General features: G+C 47.9%; 1 protein-coding gene across 1 annotated transcript; it reads left to right on the top strand.

Moving 5' to 3' along the window:
• Positions 1–582: 582 nt before the first annotated feature.
• On the top strand, positions 583–12,847 carry Cacng1 (calcium voltage-gated channel auxiliary subunit gamma 1). Its single transcript, XM_027425301.2, has 4 exons — positions 583–817; positions 10,356–10,430; positions 11,882–12,019; positions 12,621–12,847. Exons 1-4 carry the CDS (start codon positions 583–585, stop codon positions 12,845–12,847), a joined length of 675 nt encoding a protein of 224 aa, XP_027281102.1.
• The last annotated feature ends 10,458 nt before the right edge of the window (positions 12,848–23,305 follow it).

Below are 23,305 nucleotides of genomic sequence, written 5' to 3'. Positions count from 1 at the left end.
CTTGCTTGGGAGGTGAGCTCTGTGGGAGTTCCTTCTGGTGTCCTCCAGACAGCTTCCTGAGTTCCTCACGTCCACTGGTGTTGGTGGCTGCCTTGGCAGTGTGAGACAGGAAAGTTAGGAGGCCGGTGACTCGTGGGGTCCCCTGCCCTTTCCTGGTAATGCCTTCTGGTCCTGAGCACCCACACATCTAGTGAGCCTGTTGCACACACAGAGACACCAAGCCTACTCTGTAGATCTTTCAAGTCACTATTTAGAGCTTTTGCTCTCCCTCACCCTGGTGGGTATTTCTAGCCCCCAGATGGGAGAAAAGCCCTGAAATCTGAGCAGAAGGCATCCTCGGTGACACGCCTAGAGACAAGCATTAATAGAAGCCTCCCTCAGGCCGATGACACGTCTGGGCAGCTGCTTCAACTGCCCAGTGTCTCTCAGTCCCAAGGCCAGCCCACTCTGGCTCAGCCAGGCACACTAAACTTAGCTTCCACTCCCAACTCCATAGCCACTGCCACCATCTAGCCAGCTGTCGCCTCTCCCTGGGAGACACTGCTGCCCCCGGCCCAGAGCACCCACACCTCAGTGACCACCATGCCACAGACCAAAACATGGAAGGTTCGTGTGACCCTCTTCTTCATCCTGGTAGGGGGAGTGCTGGCCATGGTGGCCGTGGTGACTGACCACTGGGCCTTGCTGAGCCCACACCTGGAGCACCATAATGAAACTTGTGAGGCAGCCCACTTTGGCCTCTGGAGGATCTGCACCACGCGCATTGCTGTACGTGACAAGGAAGACAAGAATTGTGAACGCATCACGCTGTCAGGGGGTAAGGTCCCCATTCTCTCTACCTCTTTCCATTTCTTGCCCTTCCAAGACACCAAGATAAGTTGCCTGTGGGAACTGAGTTGCTGCCAGCCTTTCCTGCAAGGAAAGAGAAGGGAATAGCCTGGGGTAGTGTTTACAGCCAGAGCCAAGGTGGAAAAAGAGAGCATTTGTCTCCAGCTCCAGTGCAGGTTGCTCGAGTTAAGAGATTCCCAAGACTACTGGTCTACTAGACCAGGGACTTCTGACCCCAACAGCAGATGCTCAGAAATGATACTCGGTGGCATCTCAGCTCCATCTTCTCCCTGCACAGACTAACTGGTGACCCTAAGATCTCAAGCTAGAGGAACCTATGGGGCAGGCTGGCTCCTTCCTCAGCCTCTAGACAAACCTATAGACAAGACTACCACCTAGTTTGTCAGGCCCTGCAAAAGGGAAACACTTGGTTCCTTGTTCTTAAGTACCTAGAACTTCAAGTTGGGAATGGCAGAGCATGAAATCAAGCACGCAGTACTTGGGGAGTCGGGGGAGGGGGAAGGCTGCTGCATGCTTATGAAGCAGATGTGGTGTGGGTGCTTGTTAGGGCCTGTGGTCCTACTGTGTGTTCTCCCTTAGTTCACATCACTCAGCTCTTCAGTGTTTCCTTCTGTAGTGACTGAACTGTATTCTTCCATTCCCTCCCCACGTCTTGCAAGCAAGTTCCTTGCCTAGGAGTTCCAGCATTAGAGTGATGTGTCTCTACCCTATCAGTGTAGAGCCCCTGGGATTCAGAGCAAGAAGAGGATGCATGGTGGGAAAGAACATGCCAGGGAGAGGCCCACCATTACCCTATGCCCTCTTAAAGGGCTTTTCCTTGTTGAGACGTGTCTTGAGCTAGCTGTCTAGTCAGTTGATTCAATGCTGGGGATGGAACCCAGGGCTTTGTGAATGCTAAGCAAGGCCTCTGCCATCTGAGCTACACCCTGAGCCCTGTGAAGGACTAGCCAGGCCCATCTCAGCTTCTGCTTCCCCTGTGCAAAGCAGTAGGGTCACTTCTAGGACTCACAATGTCTCCAAGGCCTCAGCGGACCATTGCATGTGTGGTTTTCATCCTGATGTTCGGAATGACTCCTTCCATGTCCTGCCTGACACTGGCCATTCCAGCACTCAGTCCTGGGTCTCAAAGACCCAGCAGTCTGCATGTGAAGAGCCTGCCTTCCCTCTCTTCTCCTCCCTCCTCTTCCTTAGCTCTTGCTTCAGGAAACCCCGGGTGTCACTCATCACTGCTGGGGAACCAGAGATTTGTAACCACTCAGCTGTCTTGGAAACACAGAGTCTCAGGGTAGAAGGCTTTAATGGACATGAGCATATGCTCAAAGGCTAGCGCATAGCCTGATGTCCACACCCGTTGGCCGCTCTACACACTCGTAAACAGATGCATCATCTGGCCAACACCCTGGGCAGGGCAGGGTGAGGCAGCTTCTCCAGGATCATGAGTGGGGAGGGATGTTATGGTTCTGTCTCCCTGTCCCTAGAGTCTGTGCCTTTTAAAGTCAGAGCAAATGAGCCATATCTACGCAGAAAGGGACAGGCTGATGAGAACACCAGCCTCAGGGGACCAACAGGCAAGGCTTGGCCTGAGGCCTAACCAGAGTCTGTTTGTCTGCCTTCTCGCCCTCATCAGCTGTAAATTATACTGCCCACACTTGCGACACAGAACCTAACCTCCCCAAGTTGTCTTCCAAATCCTGTTCCTGCATCCAAATGGACACAGTTTTCAATCCCCGTCTACCTTTTCTATGCTCCCTAAGAACTGTCTTTTCTGAAAGAGAGTTCACGCAGAGCTCTCTCATTCATCAACAGCTGTAATAATGACACACCTATGTAGGCCTCTGTGCTATATTTGTGTATATTAACTTTGGGGGTACAAGAAAAAAAATGACTGAAGGAGAAATAACCTGGCAAGCACTTATTCAAGAAAAGCAGGAAACTTTGGAGAAACAGTGATTTGGTTGGTTGGTTCTCTCTCTCTCTCTCTCTCTCTCTCTCTCTCTCTCTCTCTCTCTCTCTCTCCTCCAGGCTGGCCTCGAACTCACAGAGATCCACCTGCCTCCGCTTCCTGAGTGATGGTATTAAAGGCGTGTGCCACCACTGCCCATCAAAACAGTGAGTTTTAGGGTGCTTTAATTTTCTCCCTTCTGTTGTGTGCATGAAAACTACTACTTCAGTAAAAACAAAGCAAAACCAAGAACTGTCTGGCTGACACTAGCGGAGACAGAACAGGGTTAGACCTCTTGCAGAGTCCCTCTCCTGTCATTTTCTGAATTTTTTTTTTGTCATTTTTCAAAAGTCTTCAATTGCCAAGCTGTGCCTGGGGGATGAACTGGTTACATGCATGTTAGGACACCTCTGTTAACTCATGGTCAAGCCAATAGAACAGAGGGTTCATGCTCTAGAATATAGATGTCACAGTACTAGCTCAAACACAGACCAGGAAAAAGCCTCAAGGAGAACCAGGCTCCCAAAGTTTCCATGTGGTGTGTATGTTTAAAAAAAAAAATACAAGCCATTAAGAAGGGTGTGTTGGCACACACCTTTGATCCCACACTGGGGAGGCAGAGGCAGGTGGATGTCTGTGTCTTTGAGGCCAGCCTTATCTTCATAGGGACCAGTAAGGACTGCATAGTAAGACATTATCCCAAAAGCAAACAAACAAAAACAAAACAGAAAACAAGGTACATGGCAAACTAAGATGACATGGATAATATATGAAGAGGAAAGCCACAAACCAGAGTAGATAGAATGAGCCTTTGGGATGTCTAGGCATGAACAAAGACTTGATTACATTTATTTGTTTGTTTCTGGAGGCATGTCGGAGGATGACTTGAGGGAGTCGGTTCTCTGTTTCCACCACGTGGGGTCTGGGGACCACACCCAGGCCATCAGGTGGCTAGCCGGCACCCACTGAGCCATCTCACCAGCCTCAGCTAGACAAAGACTTTAAATCAGCACTTTTGAATACATTCTGAGAACTGAAAGAAACCACCTCTAAGAATGGGATAGGAGGAGGGTCCTCCTGAAATAGATAACCAATCAAGAGGCAGAAATTAGTTTTAAAACATTAACTAGAAATCCTTTTGAAAACGGAAGTAATTAAAGTGGGAAGTTCACTAGAGGGACTCAAAGACCGGTCTGAGCAGGCAAATGAAAACTTCTGCGAACTTTCAGAAATGCCCATGGAGATTCTCCAGGCAGCATAACAGGCATGAGAAAAAGGGCAATGGCTCAGACACATGTGGGACACTGTCATATATGTCATGGGAGTGTCCGGAAGAACAGAGAGAGAGAGAAAGGAGGGAAAAGATTTGGGAAGGGTAATGGCTAAAAGCTTCCCACACTGGATGAAAAACGTGAATCTTCAAATCCAAGAAGTGCAATGATTTTCTAGGTAGTATAGACTTGAAGAAATCCATACCTACATACATCACATCCAAGCTGGTGAAAGATACAGCGAATGCTAAAAAACAGAAGGTAAGACATGATTATGATGGCTCGTTTGTCGACTTGACACAATTCAGAATTAGCTGAGAGGAGTCTCACTGAGGAATTACTTGGGCTGGGTTGGTATGTGGTGTGCCTATGAAAGATACACTACTTTATTGCTCTCTGTTCTGGACAATGGATGTGACATGCTGTTTCAAATTCCTGCTTTTCAACTTCCCTACTATGAACCTGGGATGGTGAGCCCACACAATTACCACAGCAACAGAAAACGAAACTAAGATTAGGACCTGCCTCAGGTTGCTTCTCTGTTACTACGAAAAACACCAAAAGCAGCTCGGGGAGGAAAGGGTTTATTTCAGCTTCTGGTTACAGTCTCTCATGGAGAGAAGCCAGGGCAGGAACTCAAGGCAGCAACACAGAAGCAGGAACTGAACAGAGGCCACAGAGAAGTAGAATGCTGTTTGCTGGCTTGTTTTCCACGGCTTGTTCCGCTTGCCTTCTCATACAGCCCGGGACCACATGCCTAGGGTGAATTCCCCACTGTAGACTGTGCCCTGCCACATCCAACATTAATCAAAAAGTTCTCCTGGAGCCAGAGAGATGGTTCTGTGGTTAAGAGAACTAAGTACTCTTGGAGAAGACCCAACTTTGGTTCCCAGCATTCACATGGCTCACAACAGTCTTTTAACTCCAGCTCCGGAGGCTCTGGTGCTCTCTACAGGCCTCTTCTGGCATTGCATGCACACATCCATACACATAGAATAATTTTTTGTTTGTTTTTTGAGACAGGGTTTCTCTGTATTGTTTTGGAGCCTGTCCTGGAACTCTCTCTGTAGACCATGCTGGCCTCGAACTCACAGAGATCCCCTGCCTCTGCCTCCTGAGTGCTGGGATTAAAGGCATGCACCACCAACGCCTGGCCCTAAAATAAATATTTTGAAGGTCAATGCCTTTGAAGGACATGTGCACATGCCATTCTGATGGAAGCAATTCCTCAGTCAAGATCCCCCTTCCTAGGTGACTCTAGCTTGTGTCAAGTTGGAAAAAACCTGACCAGCACAACCACTTACCATATGCATGAGATTCGTTGTTATTATTATTATTATTATTATTATTATTATTATTATTATTAATTTTGTGTGCACTGGTGTTTTGCCTATATGTGTGTCTGTGTGAGGGTGTCAGATCTTGGGGTTACCATATGGGTTCTGGAGATTGAACCTGGGTTCTTTGGAAGAGAAGCCAATGCTCTTAACCACAGAGCCATCTCCAACCCCTCATGAAATTCTTAATAAGATAAACAGAATACTTTTCCCCAGACACCATGGAAGCCTGGAGATATGCAGCCACATACATGCAGCTGTATACCACATATCAATATTTTGGTCAACAATGGGCCATATGTAATAGACTGGCCTTATGGCATTGTATCACCTGGTGATATAGTTATCCTAGTTTGTGTATGTATACTCCATAATGTTTGCACAATGACAAAGTTGCCTAATGATGCCTTATTCAGAGCCATCCACACTGCTAAGCAACACACAATTAGACCAACTCATCTAATGTCACAAAAACCTCCACACTTTCCTCATCATTTCATGTCAAAGATAAGGAAAATAAAGCGCTCAAAGGACAGGGATAATTTGAGTGTGGCTATGTGAATAACGAGCAGGAATTTGCCCCTAGACATTTGCCTGTTATGTCCACTTTCTTAGTTACCTGCATTATAGAGATTTGTGTTCTATAGATGGTTTTCATTTGACAAGGAAGAACACTGAACATGAGCATGGCCTTCCCCAGGCTAACTACCTAACAAGGAGAGGTTCAGCACCCAGGTCTTAAATCCCTAACCTCCTTGCTCTCCAGAACCATCCCATAACTTCCAACGTACATACACAGCTCCTAAAACCGTCTGTCTTAAGAGGCCACAAGGAGCCCCACATATGACATGACATGGTAAGGGGCAGCCAGACTGAGAGCTGATACAGGTGGTTTCACTAAAACCATTCTGCCATGTTGTGTTGGAGGTTCCTCGCAGGACGGACACGACAGGTTGCTTTGTATGAGTTTCCAGTGTCCACAAGGAGCCATAAAATTCTGCTCTGTATAAGATCAACACCTGAGCTTGGTGCCAATGCCTCCTGAGTGGGAGAAGGGGCTTCTCCAGTTTATTGGGGAGACCATGTGTCAGCCTGGAAGCCCCAGAAGGACCATTCCCCGCCCTGTTTCTTTCAGATTCTGCCTCACTATGGCAGCCCTGGCAGCCCATTTCTCTACACACACACACACACACACACACACACACACACACACACACACACACACCTGTATTCAGTGTAAGTATTGTGGACATAAGAAAGGCATGATGTCACTGAGCTTGGGAATCTCCAGGGCTCCCTCCTCTACCCACAGAACTCATGCCTAGGCTCCTCTCCTACACACATGAACTTGTGTTGGGTGGGGGCTGAAGCTTTATCTAGACTCCTCCATGGAGGAACAGCGCTCATCTTAGGAATTCCTCCGTGGTGATTAGAAGAGCACACATCTTCAAAAGCTCCCTGAAAGCAACATGGCATCATATATGAGACTGTCTCCCCAAACCACCAGTTCCTTGGGTTTTACACACATCGAGTTATTTTTAATATATTAAATCTGCACTACCAGGTGCTCGCCACCCCGGTGATAGTCTCAGTGATAACTCGGAGCTATCCCCTGTCAAAGATCACTTTGAGGTTTCATGTGCCTGCTCTTCTAGTTCTTTGAAATTGTCACCCTGGATTCTGCAAAGCCAGTGATTGAACCATACTATGGGGTGAGCCAGCCACCCCTGCCCCAGTTCCCAGGCAAGCCTGAGCTGAGCTCACTGGTCTTTGTTTTGTTTTGTTTTTGAGACAGGGTTTCACTATGTAGCTTTGACTGGCTCGAAACTTACTATGTTGACAAGGCAGGCCAGGAACTCACAGAGATCTGCCTGCCTCTGCCCACCCACCAAATGCCAAGATTAAAGGCTTGTGCCACCACACAGGGCTGTGTATATTTTTAAGGAATAGCCCAATTCACATTTTACACCTCTGAGTTTTGTAGAAAAGGTAATCTTAGAATCATTATAAGCCAGTTTCAGAGACAGAAGAGATGGCAATAACCTCGGAAACCCTAATCGTGGTCCTGGATACTCTTGGTACTGGGATCTCTGCTGACTTGTTCTAAATCACTGTCTGTGTCCGCACAGTAAGGGGACAGAAGCCATTAAGGCAGAGTTTGAGCCCTCAAGTCTATGCAAGGGTATTATACCTGGTATTGGAGACAAGAAATGATGTCAGAGAGGCAGAAGCAGGAGGGCACAGAATCTGCACCATACACAAGACCATCCCTTTCCCTCACTGTCCCAACCTGCAGGACGCCAACCTGGGGCAAGAGAGTCAGGGATAGGGAATGGGGACAAGAGACGCAGAAAGAACGATCACAACACAGGATTCTGATCAAGTGGCAAACTTAATTTTTCTCAGGCTAGCTTACATAGTCGGCAGAGCAGGATATGGGGAGGGGTAGAGTGGGTTGTTTGTGAGCCAGGTGTTAGTGTAGGCAGGATATTAGGAAACCACAAAGAAGATGTTTGGCAGGGTTGCCTAGGTGACTGAGCCTGTGGGTGGAGGACTGGGTCAAGTTGTTTCTTCTCTTGAGCTGAGGTTCTAAGGAGCTGCTATGTAAAGGTTAATTATGTGGCCTGCCAAGCATGGCCTAGGATCTCATGCCAAGCCCTGAGATTTGGCTCCAAACACCTCACCTCTCCACACTTACCTGTGATTAAGTGGTCCACGTAGGGCCTGCTTCATATGGTGTGTGTGTGTGTGTCCGTGTATGTGTGTCCGAGTGTGTGTGTGTGTGTGTGTGTGTGTGTGTGTGTGTGCACAATACATACATGTATGTGCAAGCTCACATGAAAGACGAAGGTCTACATGAGGTGTCTCCGCATTATTGTTTGCGGCAGGGTCTCTCATTGAGCCTGGAGCTCACTGGTTTAGCTAGGCTGGCTGGCTGACAGCCCCAGGGATCCACTTGTCTCTGCCCACCAGCTTGGCATCACAAGTGCAGGTCACCGCATGCACCGTTACCCCAATCCCAGAAGGTCCTGAGAATCCATCTCATGTCCTCATGCTGGCACATCTGAGGTTTACTCAGATTACTCAGAAGGCCAGATTACTAAGTCATCTGTTTTAGGCTTTGCTAATGCCCCGTTTCCCAAATACTACCATCCACCAACAGGGCAAAGGTGGAGAAAATTAAGTCACATGACGTGTGCCCATCTGGAGGACCCTGTGCTGTCCTCTAAAAGTGCTGGCTTGGTTGGTTCTGAATGAGACCGATGTCTGGTGTGGTTAATCCATCTTTGGAGCCATCAGGGACTGTGAAGGGGCTTGTGTTCTCCCTCAGGCAGCCCTCTGCTCTAAAGCAGATATATTTCTCTCAGGTTGAAAGCCAAGGACACGGGCCTTCTTCATGTGCCAAGTTCAAGAGAGAAGATTGGTCAACCTGTCTGCCCTCTGGTACAAAGTTGAGGATATTGGGGAGAAACTGGGACTTCCTGTGGTCCCAATGTCCCCTATCCTTTGAGGGTGTTTATTGGAGGAGAAGACATTACATATACTACCCAAGGAAATGAGTTGCCCAGTGACACCTGCCTGTTCCCCACAGGCAGGAAGCCTATCCCAGCGCAGTGCACCTGAGCTCAGCCTTCTCTGCCCAGATATCCAGAATGTCTGTCTGTACACCGCTGTCCACCCTGAGTGGAGCCCAGCATTTATTTGGTGGCAGCTGAGTCCCCAGTATGCTATGCAAGAGTCACCTCTGCAACCCAGAAGGACCCAACCATCCATGGTCACCAGACTCTCCAGGCTGCCTGTACCTCACTCTGGAGGCAGCTGAGTAGCTGGGAAAGCAACTGACCATGAAATGCACTTGAATTCAGTCAATTCTTCTTGGAGGGTTTTCAATGGCAACTGCAATTGGCCCTTAAAGAACGAAACAGAAATGTTCCTTTGTCCGGAGGGAGACCCAGGGAGACGTGTCACATAGCATGAGCCGTTTTGAGGCAGTGATTCAAGAGGATCTACAGCTACTGATCTCATAAATATAAGAGGGTTGCATTATGCTTTAAAATAGCCGTGGATGCTGTGAGAGGGAAGAGCAGTGTTGAGTCTGACATCACCACTGGTCTTCAGACACCCCAGGTAGCTTGGCTCAAAAGAAAAGTGATTTAAATATAGAAGCTTAGGGGAAAGGCAGCTTGCTGCTAGGAACAGTCACTGCTGCTAGGCCAGACCCCATCTCCAGGCATCCTGGTCCTCAACCTCGGGAGAGGCGTGGGGAAGGACAGGATTAAGTGGCAGCGAAACGATGTAGCCAGGTAAAAAGGAAGCCTTCATCCTGTTCAGAGCCATGACAGTGGCAGCCCTGGGGCACATATCTAAAGGAAACTGGTGCCAGTCTTTGGGGAATGAGCATTCAATGGTAGCCTGGAAGTGAAGCTGTGAATCCACACTAAGTGCCACTGAAACTTAAAAGCAGTGATGTTTTTTATACCAAGGGAGACAGAAACACAAGAAAAAGACACTAAGACAGGGCATAACACTGGGCAACTCCATGCTCTGGCAGGCTGTCTTGTGAGCTGAGGGCTTTTAGTACAATCCCTGGCCTCTAGGCATTGCCCAGGGCCCCCGGGGGAGGGATCCACATGCTAAGATCACTGATTGGTTATTTGTTAAGCATGTATGGCCCCTACTTCAGGAACAATATGAGCCTGGGTCCCAGTTACCCCAACTGCCTAATGGGCTCAGGGCTTGTGTGCTGTCTGCCCTGAGAATCCATCATCCTTTACTTCCTGATGCTGCCCCAATGTCTTTGTCGTCTTTATCTGCTGAAGTGGCATGCTAAAGGTCAGGGAAATGTTGGGCCCAGGTTCCGGGTGTGGGGGAGGAAAGCAGCCATCAGCCCCTGCATGCTCTGTGGAGAGGCGCCCGCCCCTTCTTCCAGCTCACACGCTGTCTCCTCCTTTACAGAAAAGAATTGCTCTTACTTCAGGCATTTCAACCCAGGAGAGAGCTCAGAGATCTTTGAATTCACCACTCAGAAAGGTAAGGCCCTGGAAGGTAGGGGCGGCAGGAAGCGACTTCTGTCACCAGCTGCTGAGCTGGGAGTCGCTCGGCAGAAACATGTTGTCTCCTGCTCAGGATGAAAGGCAGCTCTAGCCTAGAGCCCTGTCACATCCCTGCACACACAAGCAGTTCTGGGTCCAGGTACTCAGAGGACACTTGTTGGTGTAAGGGACAGTGAATTCCACAGACTTGCTGGCAGGCTGTAAGCTGCAGCAGGAACATATTCCATCCAGCAGAGCCAGAGGGCTAAGAAAGTGGTACAGGTTCTCACAGTGCTGGAGCAGGGTCATCGGGTGGGTGGGTGAGACGCTCAGTGGGGACAGTGGCAGTCCTGCCTACACTTACTAACAGCCCTCCGAGCTGAGGAAACATGGTATTCCTGCCCTTCATCAAGAGAACTCAGAGATTTCATCAGCAAGAAGAGCCTGGGCTGTGTGGGAGCAGGTGGTTACACAGTGTACAAGAGCTGACAAAGACACACTCATGCACACGCTAGGAAATCCTCACGTGTAGTCACGTGCACACACCAACAGATTCTCAGGCACAGGGCACACACACACACACTGAGAATCTTAGTACGGGGAACACTTATGCATGCATGCCTGCACACACAGGCCAACAGGGCCTCATGCATGGGGCACACATAAACACTGAGAGCCTTGGTACAGGGAACAATCACACGTGCATGCATATACCATCAGATCCTCATGCATGAAGAATGCATACACATTGAGAGCCAAATGGAAGGAACGCACACACTTGTATGCACACACAGACAGATCCTCATTTGTGAGGTATATATAAGTGCTGGCAGCCTCATGAGCAAGGCACACGTGTGTGCTTCCACATATGCTGATATTCTCTCTCTCTTTCTCTCTCTCTCTCTCTCTCTCTCTCTCTCTCTCTCTCTCTCTCTCTCTCTCTCTCTCACACACACACACACACACACACACACACACACACACACACGATTCTCCCATGCAGACATGGCACATACTCTGATGGATTCTTAGGCAACCCACACACGTCCTCACACTCACATGCTAGGTAACACCCACACGCTGTCAATCTCCCAGAGTTCCCTTGTCAATCTAAGACAGACCACCTACAGCTCAGTGCCTCCTTCTGCCTGTCACTCAGGAAGGCTTTGGCTCTAGGAAAGTCTCTAGCCACAGGGTGTCCTGCCTCCTTCTGAGGCCTTTGCCTCAGGGAACTTTGCAGTTTAGCGCCCTGGAAAGACACAGGTGAATCCATCCTATTAGCATCTGGCCTCACTCTTCCGCAGCAGCACCTGACTTGGAAGGAGTAAGAAAGTGAGCGAGCCTTAGTCAGGTGTGAAATGGGAATCTAGGCTGTGGGAGCTCACTAAGCAACCTGACGGTGTGAAACGCCTGGAAGGCTCTGGTTCTGAGGCTGCCTCTGTTTTGCAGAGTACAGCATCTCAGCAGCGGCCATCTCCATCTTCAGCCTCGGTTTCATCATTGTGGGCTCCATCTGCGCATTTCTGTCCTTCGGGAATAAGCGTGATTATCTGCTGAGGCCAGCATCCATGTTCTATGCCTTTGCAGGTAGACTGGGGTCCTGCAGTGTCTGGGTGGGAGGGGACTCCCTAGGGCTGCCCACTCCTTAGTGCTCCCCACTCCTTAGTGCTCCCCACTCCCTAGTGCTCCCCACTCCCTAGTGCTCCCCACTCCCTAGTGCTCCCCACTCCCTAGTGCTCCCCACTCCTTAGTGCTCCCCACTCCTTAGTGCTCCCCACTCCCTAGTGTACCCCACTCCCTAGGGCTCCACACTCCACACTCAGGCTCCACACAGGAACAAACTCAGAACCCTGGTGACCCCAGGAAGGCTACAAGGGAGAAAGCTTGCTTTGTTCCCTTTGCCCCACAATGTACCCTTAGGAGGAACACTGAGAAGCCTCCCCAGAGAGTAATTAAAAAAAGAAGGAAGGAAATGTGGCCAGTCTCTGGCTAACCCCCTGCAGGATGTGAGAACTGCATAGTGGGAATTGGTAGGTAGGCATGGATCATTTTTGCAGAAACCACATTAGAACCATCTAGAAGCATTTTTCTCTCAGGACCAGCTCAAAGTCAGGGAACAGAGGTTGGGGGAGGATTGGAGTGGCAGCAGGAGCACCGTCAGTCACTGAGACTCTTGGATTTGTCCCAGGGCTCTGCCTCATTGTCGCTGTGGAGGTCATGAGGCAATCGGTGAAGCGTATGATTGACAGTGAGGACACCGTCTGGATCGAGTACCACTACTCATGGTCCTTCGCCTGCGCCTGTGCTGCCTTCACCCTGCTCTTCCTCGGTGGGCTGCTCCTCCTGCTCTTCTCCCTGCCACGGATGCCCCAGAACCCCTGGGAGTCCTGCATGGACGCTGAGCAGGAACACTAGCTTTGGGAAGATCAAGCCCAGACAAGAGTCTTTTGGAGGCAAGGAGGAAGTTTTCACATTTACCCTGAGCCCTTGTCTATCATGCTCTGTCCTCTCCCTCTGAGTTCCTCTACAAACAGTACACATGGACATGAACTCAAACCTGCCCAGGGTCAGAGGAAGCAGGCAGGCGAGAATCTGAAGGGCCCTCTCTCTTAGGCCTACCCAGCTCAGGCTCGCCCACCATGGCTGCTGTTTGAAGAACTGGTCTGGTCATCTTTAGAAACCTTCCAAAAACAGCCTGTACTCATTCACCAGTTCTGAGCTTCGCCAGCTCCTCCCCCACTCTTCTCCACCACCATATGAAAACCTTTTCCATGATCTGAACATCCTTCCTTGGCTTCCAGGATCCCCAACAGACATTTTTTAACTGGATAGAATCTGTGGTTTGAAATAAAAGATCTCAGAAACTTCCCTTTTTCCTTTGTGCCTTGCATAGCAATTGCTAAGATTCCTGGCACCCTAAACCCTGGAAAAGAAAAGGAAGGAGTGTCCCTCTGCAGCAGCGTTGTCACTGTGTGGTCACGACCCCTTTGGGGGGGGGGTCACATAACAGATATCCTACATATCAGATATTTACACAATGATTCATAACAGTAACATTACAGTAATAATTACAGTCATGAAGCAGCAACAAAAATAATTTTATAGCTGGGGGTCACAATTTATAGTTGGGGGTCACCACAACATGAGGGACTGTATTAAAGGGTCACAGCATTAGGAAAGTAGAGGACCATTGCCTGGAGCACTGAGGATTTTCAGAGGCGAGGTGGGGATAGCTTAGAGGTTCTGAATTCCAACTTGAATGTCTGAACTCTGGAATTGTTTGGAATGAAACTAGAAACCTTGTGACTTGGGCAAGGGTGTTAAAAATAGGAGGGGTTATTTCTAGAATCATCCAGCCCCTCTCAGAACTAAAGCCCCACAGACTCAGTCTAGCTTCTGAGGCCAGATCCTTGTTGGAAAAAACAACAAACAAACAAACAAACAAAAAACCCAAGAAACAAGGCTTCACAGACACTTAGCATACACGCACACATAGCACCATTATTTTAAACACTACTGCCTCCTCAGACTCCTACTGCACTGAACCTAACCTCCAGAAACAGAAGTCAGGCTCGACTGGCAGTCAGGGAGGACTGTTTGTGGTCCTTGCAGTGAACACTGGAGTCCCACATGGAGCTAGCACAGTTGGCAAGGGAATACCCCAACCTGTGGGAAAGACCTGGTCTATTGCTACTTGAGTAGCCTGCAACATAGGGGTGGTTTTTGCAGTTCGAAAGACACCACAATAACTTGTCATGAATATGAAGAATATCTCACGACATGAAATTCTGTGCAATTTAAATCTCAGTGTCTATAAATAAAGTTTTATTGGCACACAGCCACACCTGTTCCCATGGATGTTCTGTGTGGTTGCTTTCCTCACAACAGCACTGAGTAGCCTCATGAGAAAGGTTTTGCCCCATAATGTAAAATAATATTTACTTTCATACTGGACATGGTGGCACATACCAGCAATGCCAGCACTCAGGAGGCTGAGGCAGGAGGATCACTCTCCAAGTCATTCCCTTGACATGGGGTGTATGAGTTACTTTTTGCTGCCGTGGTGAAACGCCATGACTACCAGTGATTTATAGAAGTAAGAGTTTATTTTGGCTGATGGTTCCAGAGAGAGTCCATAATGGCCGGGAGGCGTGTCAGCAGTCAAGCATGGTAGCCAGAGCAAAAAGCTGACGGTCACCTTTTCAAACACAAAGCAGAGACAGCAAACCAGAAGTGTCGTGGGATAATCAATCCTTTTGTACACTGTGAAGATGTGTCTTTTCTAAGGCACCTTCTGATTGCTTTAATAGATAGCTGAATGACCAATTGCTAGGCCGGAGAAGATAGGCAGGACTTCCAGGGAGAGAGAAGAACTAGGTGGAAGAATCTGAGAAGAGGGGAACTCATCAGTCAGACATGGAGGAAGCAGGGTGGCACGGTATTGAGCAGAGGTTATGTGTCAGAGCACGGATTAACATAAACGGGTTAAGATTTAAGAGCTAGTTGAGAACAAGCCTAAGCTGAGACCGAGCTTTTAAAAATATAATGATAAGTCTCTATGTCATTATTTGGGAGCTGGCAGTCCAAAGAAAGTCCAATTACATGGAAGTAGGACTAAGCTATAACCCTCAAAGCCCATCCCCAGGGACATATTTTCCCAAAGGTTCCACGACTTCCCCAAATAATGCCACCAAGTGGAGACCAAGTGTTCAAATACATGAACCTGTGGGAGGCAGCTCTCATTCAAACCACTACACAGGGGCTTTCGATGACCCCAGAGCTAAGCAGATAGCCAGCAAGCCTCAGAGGGCCTCCTGTCTCCACACGCAACAGTACTGGGTTATAGGTACAGGTAGCCATACCCAGCTGGCCATGGGTGATTGCATCTGGGCTCAGGTCCTCACACTTTATCACAAGTGATCTTACCCACTGAGCCATCTGTCCAACCATTTGTTTATCACTCTCTGGTCCTTCTTGGGAAACATTAGCTGACCCCTGCATTAGCTTTCTGTAACTATGACAAAGCACCTGAGACAAACTAAAAAGAGGAAGGGTTGGTTTTTGAGCTCAGTTTCAAAGGCCTCCATCCAGTCACTTGCTTTCATTGTTTCTTGGCTTGTGTTAAGATAGTTCACCGTGGCAGAGAACACACCTTGGGGCAAAGCTGCTCACCAATCTCATGGCAGCCAGAAAGCCAAGAGAGGAAGGGAGTAGGGACACGATGCATTCTTGGATGATACTTCTCCAAGGTTCTGCTTCCTTTGACTCAGACCCACCTCGTGACGTGTCTACCACTCCCAACAGCTCTGGATCCATAGATGGACTGATCCATTGATGAGGTGAGAGTTCTCATGACCCGGCCACCTCCCAAAGCCTCCCTGCTGAACATTGTTATACTGTGAACCAAGCTATAACCTTATGAGCTCTTGGGATCACATTCTACATCCCAATTATAGCATCCTGCCCTGGTCCCCGAAGGCTCGGAGCCTTATCACACAAGCACATTTAGTGCATCTCTGGGGGTTTACTGCTCCAGGGTGACAATCATTCCCATCATGAGCCCCTCACTCTATCTGTAAATGATACAGAAGTAGTAAAGGATGTGTGTTCTTTCTTAAGACACAGATGATGGGGGGTGTCCTTCTGTGTGCTGGGAATGTTTCTCTTATTGGTTGATGAGTAAAGCTGTTTTGACCAATGGACAGGCAGGATATAGCTAGGCAGGAAGTATGGGCAGGGCTACCAGACTAGAACAACTCTGGGAAGAGGAACACAGGGAGCTAGTCACCAGCAAGACCCCATGTAGCTGCTGAGGAAGAAAGAGATCCAGGCATTACCTGTAAGCCAAGACCACGTGGAGATACACAGATTAATAGAAATGGGTTAATAATTAAGAGAGAGCTAGCCAATAAGAAGCCAGAGCTATCAACCAAACAGTTTATAATTAATATAAACCTCTGCATGTTATTTGGGACTAATCAGCTGTGGGTCCAGGCAGCACAGAAACTTCCATCTACACACAGGCATACACCACAGGTTCCAGGGGCAGGATGGAAACATCTCAACTATGTCTACCACCATGATGATTGATATTGCATGCTATGTGTTGGGTACTGTGTGAGGAAGGGCACAGTGAGGGAGAGGTTACTTCCTTGTCTTTCAATGTTGAGTGGTTTTAATTAAGGTCTACATTCTCTGAGGCTTGAGAGCATTCTGTGGACACTCAGAGTAATGAGGATGGCACCTGTGGAGCCTACAGAAGTCCTATATACTCTTTAGGAGCCAGATCAGACCTCATGAGGTGACATATTCTCCAATCCCTCAAGTGACATTCATGCCTCTCTACTTTTGTTCTTGGTGTTCTGTTTGTATTCCTCATATTTAACCCATCTTGGCACAGCTTAGCCTTCCTGGTTTTATAGCTCATTAAAAGTAAGTCCCATCTTTTCTTCAGAGTCATTGTAGTAGCTAGAACTTTCCTTACACCACTCATTTCCCCAAATTCTGCAGTGTCCAGTTTGCAAAGCCTCAGTACAAGCTGTGAGCCCAGTCCATGAACTAGAATACACTATCCATAGGGAGACTGGGTAAGGCACAACTCATGTAATAATGCCATGAGGAAGAGTAACAACACAGAAAGTCCTTTGAAGCAAGAAAAGAGTGTGGAAGGGCTCCTGTAGAAGGAGAAACCACTGAACCAGTTTATCTCCACCTACTGGGTCTCCATAGTTGCTTATGAAAAACCACTCTGAGGTTTAATATCTGGCCAATGGCTTAGGCTTCTTAATAGTTAGCTCTCACTTAATTATTAACCCATTTCTATTAATCTGTGTACCACCAAGTGGCTTTGGCTTACTGGTGATGCCCTTGTATCTTGACTCCTTAGGAGCTACATGGTGTCTTCTTGACCCTGCCTACTACCTCTCTCTATCCCTGTTCGGATTTCCCTCCTGGCTTTACTCTGTTATGCCATTGGCCAAAACAGCTTTATTCATCAACCAATAAGAGCAATACATAGTTGCAGCACACAGAAGGACATCCTCCATCAGGCCCCTTCCTGCTCCAGGTCTCCAGCCCCTGCTGTCTCTGTCATCACAGTGGATTCTACACACGCACACACACACATACAGAGAGAGAGAGAGAGAGAGAGAGAGAGAGAGAGAGAGAGAGAGAGAGAGAGAGAGAGAAGCTGGAGTCAGATGGATAAGACTGAGCCAGCTGCACTCTCCACAGTAGGACTCGGGGCTCATGATACAAGATGGAAGTATTTTCCAAGTGAGAGCACACCAGCTGAAGCCTTCAGTACAGACAGATTTCCCCCAAGAGCTTTGACAGAGGTACAAAGCCACCTTTAGTTATACTAGATCACAACCCCCCTCTTTCCCCAAACATTTGATCCTCCACCGTTAATGAGCCAACCCAACAGGAATCATTGTGATACTAGATTGCATGTAGGTTCACCTTGCATTGGTCAGCTTTCCATTACTGTAACACGTATCTTGGACAAATCAAGTTATAAAGAGGAAAGTATTTGGGCCCACAGCTTTGGAGGCGTCACATGACTGGCTTCCAGTGACATGAAGACCTCAAACTAGGTCCCATCTCTTAAAGGGGCCACCACTTCCAATTGTACCACACAGGTTTGGGACTGTGCCTTTAGCCTATGGGTCTATGGGACATACTTGTCCAGACCTAACACCTTGGGAAATACAGGTATTTCCACAAGCTAAAGTGTTGGCTGACTGATTTCCAGTCATCTGTTACTTTGTCCCAGGTTATGGAACTTGCTGTAAGCTTGGTCACAGGACTAAGCAGACTGAATCTACAAGATTACCTCTTGGAAAAGCCTTTGGGCTAGAGCAGTCACTTCTGGTTAGCCTTATGAAACATCAGGAACAAACAAAGATAAAGATACCTATCCCTGTGACTTCATTTCTCTTTCAATTCCCCTGACTCCATGGATAGAAAACAAAACTTGCTGGGCATTGTGGCACACGCTTATAATCCCAGCATCTGGGAGGCTGAGTCAGGAGTACATGAGTTTGAGGGCTTGCCTGGGCTACATAGCAAGGCCATTGGGGGGAGAGAGAGAGAGAGAGAGAGAGAGAGAGAGAGAGAGAGAGAGAGAGAGAGAGAGTTTTCAGTACTAATTGGAACATTCCTAGCATCTCCTCTGAAAGGTCTATGACCCATGTTCTCAGGCACCCGCCCACATCACAACAGCTTGTCATTTGTGCTTCTTTTTAATTAGGAAGCAAACACCACACACACTGCCTTCTCCTCCGGCTCCCTGTGAGCACTCAGCCGGCCACATCCACCCTCAGAGTCCATCACTGGCTCCTCTGGCTCAACTACCCACAGCTAGCCAGTGCTGCTTTTTGCTGGGGGATTAGCAACAGTCTCCTGAAGATGTTTAAATCGATTGGCAGAGCATCAGGTTTAATGAGCCGAGAGTCGGCTCAGACCGTAGGTTTTACAAGCTGCAGCTTCTGACCAAGTTAATTACCTCCTTCTGTGGATTCCACATCAGCCAGGGCTTTAGACAAAAGGGGAATTTCATCACATTTCCAGAAATCTTCGTGATCATGACAGGTATGTACCATGTGCCCATAGACTAGGCTATGCTAAAGGAGAGAGCACCCACCAAAATTGGCATAACCACAGTGAAACTGTGAAAGAAAATGTTTTTCAACACCCCGTATGATAGAAAATAACTTGGGGGAACTATTGCTGTCACCACTCGAAGCTGCATTGAGTGGTAGGGACATCACAGCTTTCTATTCCTTCTTCAGCCCTGGCCATCCTTCTGGCTAAGGGGCTGTCATCTGGCCACATTGTGGCCACTGAAGTGTGTGTGGGGTGTGTGTCTTTAAATTATTCTTCCCACCAAACCTTGGCATCCCACTCAGCAAACACTCCTGAAGGACACAGTCTCTGTCATCCAGAACTCACACACACTTAACTTTAATACAAAGACTGACAAGGTTTAATTGCAAACACCAAGAAAGGGGGCCTTGTTCAAGCTGGGTAGCCTGGGGAGGTAGAATTTACCTAGTCTTGATTAGTAAGTAGAACATCCCAGAGTAGCCTTGGGGACCAGGGTTACAAGGGCTGAAAGGGCATGGTCCAAGACCAAGTAGAGAACTAAGCAAGACAGGAGTTTCCTGGGGTGTGAACAGTGAATAAAAGGGAAAATATTGGCTCAGGACCCCCAAGACCAAATCCTAAGACCAAGTTCTCAGCACAAAGGAGATTTATTTTCCCCAGAGGGACAGAAGGTAGGGATAAGGGACAAAGATAGAGGAAGAGGGAGAAGGGGAAAAGGGAACGGGTATATTTGTCTCAGAGGAAAAAGGACTGCCTCTGGATAGAGAGGAGACAGCCATACACATAGGAAAATGGCAGTTTATAAAGGTACAAGGGGAAACTCCGCTTTAGGATGAGGTGTTTAATTTTAATTGGGCATGTTAATTAGGTGAGCCAAAGGGGGTTTTTGACTGCTGGATTTCAATACTTTGATAGCTGGATTTCAATATTTTGACAGCTGCTGGTCAGCCTCAGGAGGAAGTGGCCAAAAAAGGGAATAGCTTTAGGAATGTAATCTAAGTTTTTAGCAAGGCAGGGAGAATTGGGGAGAAAGACAAGGCCTGCCAGAGCCACAGGCAGCCCCTTCAGTGAGTGGTCTGTCTAGCCTGAGGTTGTTTCTTACTTCAGACCAAGATTTGGAAGCTGGTCACAGGGAGTGAGTTGGCAGAGTGCATTTAGAGCATTCACAAGTCCCCGGGTGAGACCCCTAGTACCAGAATAAAAATAAAATAAATAAAATACTTGTCATGAAGATTGAGGACCTAGGTTCAGAATCTGGAACCCATTTAAAGCTGGGTTCTCTAGCGTGCGTTTGTAATCCCAGTGTTTCTATAGGGAGATATGAGATGGAGACAGGAGGACCGCTGGAAGTTGCCTCCAAGAGAGACAGTGAGGGCACACACCGAGGTTATGCTCTGATCTCCACGTGTGTGAGGTGGCGCATGTGCGCGCACACACGCCTGAACTCTGACACACACATGCTCTGTCTCTCCTACATGGAGACAAAGAGCTTTTAAAACAAGAGAATTTGAATTCTTCAAACACCATCTTAAAAATGTAGGACACTTGCGAGTGTCAGCTGTGGCGCACACCTTTAATGCCAACACTCAGGAGGCAGAGGAAGGCAGCTCTCTGAGAGTTGAAGTTCAGCCTGATCAGTGTAGTGAGTTCAAGCCAGGCAGCACGACATAAGCGAAACCTTGTCTCCAAAAATAAAATTAAATTAAAAAAATAAATAAGAGTGCATGGTCCCCCAGTGAAGGGGAAAGGGACAAGAGCTCCTGAACAAATTGGGAGCATGGGGGGGAAGGGGAAGGGAGGTAGGAGAAAGAGGAGGGGAGAAGAGGAGGGGGAGGAGAACATGAGGGATCAGGAAAGACTGAGTCAGGAGAGGAATAGAGGAGAGCAAGAAGAGAGATAAATCAATAGAGGGAGCCATTATAGGTTTAAAGAGAAATCTGGCACTAGGGAATTGTACAGAGATCTACAAGGGTAACCCCCGCTAGGAATATAAGCAATAGTGGAGAGGCTACCTTAAATGCCCTTCCCTTATAATGAGAATGATGACTACTTTAAATGTCAGCCTAGAGCCTTCATCTAGTAGCTGATGGAAGCAGAATCAGAGTTCCACAGCTAAGCACTGAGCCAAACTCCTGGAATCCAGTTGTAGAATGGGAGGAGTGTCAAACAAAGGGGTCAAGACGCTGGGAAAACCCACAGAAACAGCTGACCTGAGCAAGTGGGAATTCATGGTCCCCAGTCTGACAGCTAGGGAACCAAAATAGGACCAAACCAGGCCCTCTAAATGTGGGTGTCAGCTAGGAGGCCTGGGCAGTCTATGGGGCCTCTGGCAGTGGAACCACGATGTATCCCTAATGCAGGAGCCCATTCCCCATGGAGGGTTACTCTCTTAACCTAGATACACAGGGGAGGGCCTAGGCCCTGCCCCAAATGACATGACAGATCTTGATGATCCCTCATGGCAGGCCTCACCCTCCCTGGGGAGTGGATGGGGGGGTAGGTGGAGGGCATGGGAGGATGGGAGGGAGAGGGAACTGGGATTGATATGTAAAATAAGATTGTTTCTAATTTAAATAAATAAATAAGAAAATAAATCTGTATTGCCTGGGCGGTGATGGTGCATGCCTTTAAACCTAACATTCGGGAGGCAGAGACAGGTGGATCTCTCTGAGTTCAAGGCCAGCCTGGTCTACTGAATTTCAGGACAGCCTTGCCAACGCTACAGAGAAACCCAGTCTTGAAAAGCCAAATGTAAGAGTGGAAAAGTGGAAGCGTGCTGGACCCATAACCCAGAGGTGGATAGATCGAAAAACCAAATATATATATATATATATATATATATATATATATATATATATAATATATTGCTGTATTGAAGAACCACTGTGGGTGTTCAGAGAAATGGCTTAGACCAGAAAGGTGGACAGCTATTGTTGGTAGGATACACAGGACGTAAGGCCACTCAATGACCAGTTCCAATCCTAAGGATTTCCATCTAATAGGGAGTTACAGGCTAAGGACTGCTTGAGTATTCTAGATTTACCAAGAGCAGCAACAGCACACACACACACACACACACACACACACACACACACCTAGCCCAGCCTTCTTCCATCAGCATTCTTTGGGGTTTCCCACCTTGTGGTTCGATGAAAGAACAGTGACTAACCAGTTACAACGTCTGCTACAAGTAACCCCCTAAGAGTCATTCTTTCGTTTTCTTCACTGACCAGGGGCCTTGGGTTCCTTCTGCAGAGCAGAGAGCACAACTCCAGGAACCTCTGGATCCACCACACTTACATGGAAGAAAGCATTTTTCTTTTTAAAACCCAGAGATGGGTGTCCATCCTGACTAGTCAACACAAGGCAAAATGTCTGTCTGCAATGGAGGAGCCAGTGGTGAGAGCACTGGCTGCTCTTGCAGAGGACTGGGGTTCAGATCCCAGTACCCACATGGTGATTCACAGCCATCCATAACACCACTCCCAAGGGATCCCATACTCTCTTCTGACATCCACAGACACCAACACACACATACGGCAGACATACAATGCAGTCAAAACACTCACACACACACACACACACACACACACACACACACACAAAATCTAAAAAAAATTAACAAAATAGATAGTTCGATGAATTATAAGCTGTCGTCCCTGGAAAAGGCCAGCTACGTCATTCACAATAGCAGCCCGGAAGCACGGTGTATTCAAGCTGGACTAGTGGCACCACATTAATGGGGCATTAAATAGAAAATGAGACACGGGAGCAGCCTGTGACCCTCCAGTGCTTCTCAAAGCTGCATCATTGCAGACAAACATTTCTCCAACAGAGACAAGATGGATTTGGGGCAACCCTCTGTGTAATTGTGAGGTGTAGAACTAGTCCTATTTTAATACATCAGTGTATATTAGATTGATGAGTTCTTCAATTTCCAGCCACACAAGCCTAGTATCAATGACTACTGACTTGTTAAGAGTAATCAGAACATTTACTAAAAAGAAATAAGTAAGTTCTGATCCAGAGAACACCACCTTAAAGATCTCTCTCCCTCTCTCCTCCCTCCCTCCCTCCCTCCCTCCCTCCTTCTCTCTCCTTCCCTCTCTCTCTCTCTGTAAAGTCACAACCTTATTTCTTGACACTGGGCTCTCCCTCCCACGAGCTCTACCATTTCTGTGATGAGCTAAATCAAAGTATCAAAGTGCGCCAACACTTCTAAGCTTGGAGGGAAAAGAATGAAAAGTCCACACAGAATAAACACTC

The sequence above is a fragment of the Cricetulus griseus genome, chromosome 7, assembly GCF_003668045.3.
Source record: "Cricetulus griseus strain 17A/GY chromosome 7, alternate assembly CriGri-PICRH-1.0, whole genome shotgun sequence".
Taxonomy (NCBI): domain Eukaryota; kingdom Metazoa; phylum Chordata; class Mammalia; order Rodentia; family Cricetidae; genus Cricetulus; species Cricetulus griseus.
Note: the sequence above shows the minus strand (reverse complement) of the source record. Positions and strands in the feature narration are given on the sequence as shown.

Bases quoted from the DNA above. Each gene is read 5' to 3' on its own strand.
- Cacng1 (XM_027425301.2), top strand. From the start codon at position 583: ATGCCACAGACCAAAACATGGAAGGTTCGTGTGACCCTCTTCTTCATC. The intron at 10,431-11,881 runs GTAAGGCCCTGG...TCTGTTTTGCAG, and splicing joins TGAATTCACCACTCAGAAAG to AGTACAGCATCTCAGCAGCG. The intron at 12,020-12,620 runs GTAGACTGGGGT...GATTTGTCCCAG, and splicing joins CATGTTCTATGCCTTTGCAG to GGCTCTGCCTCATTGTCGCT.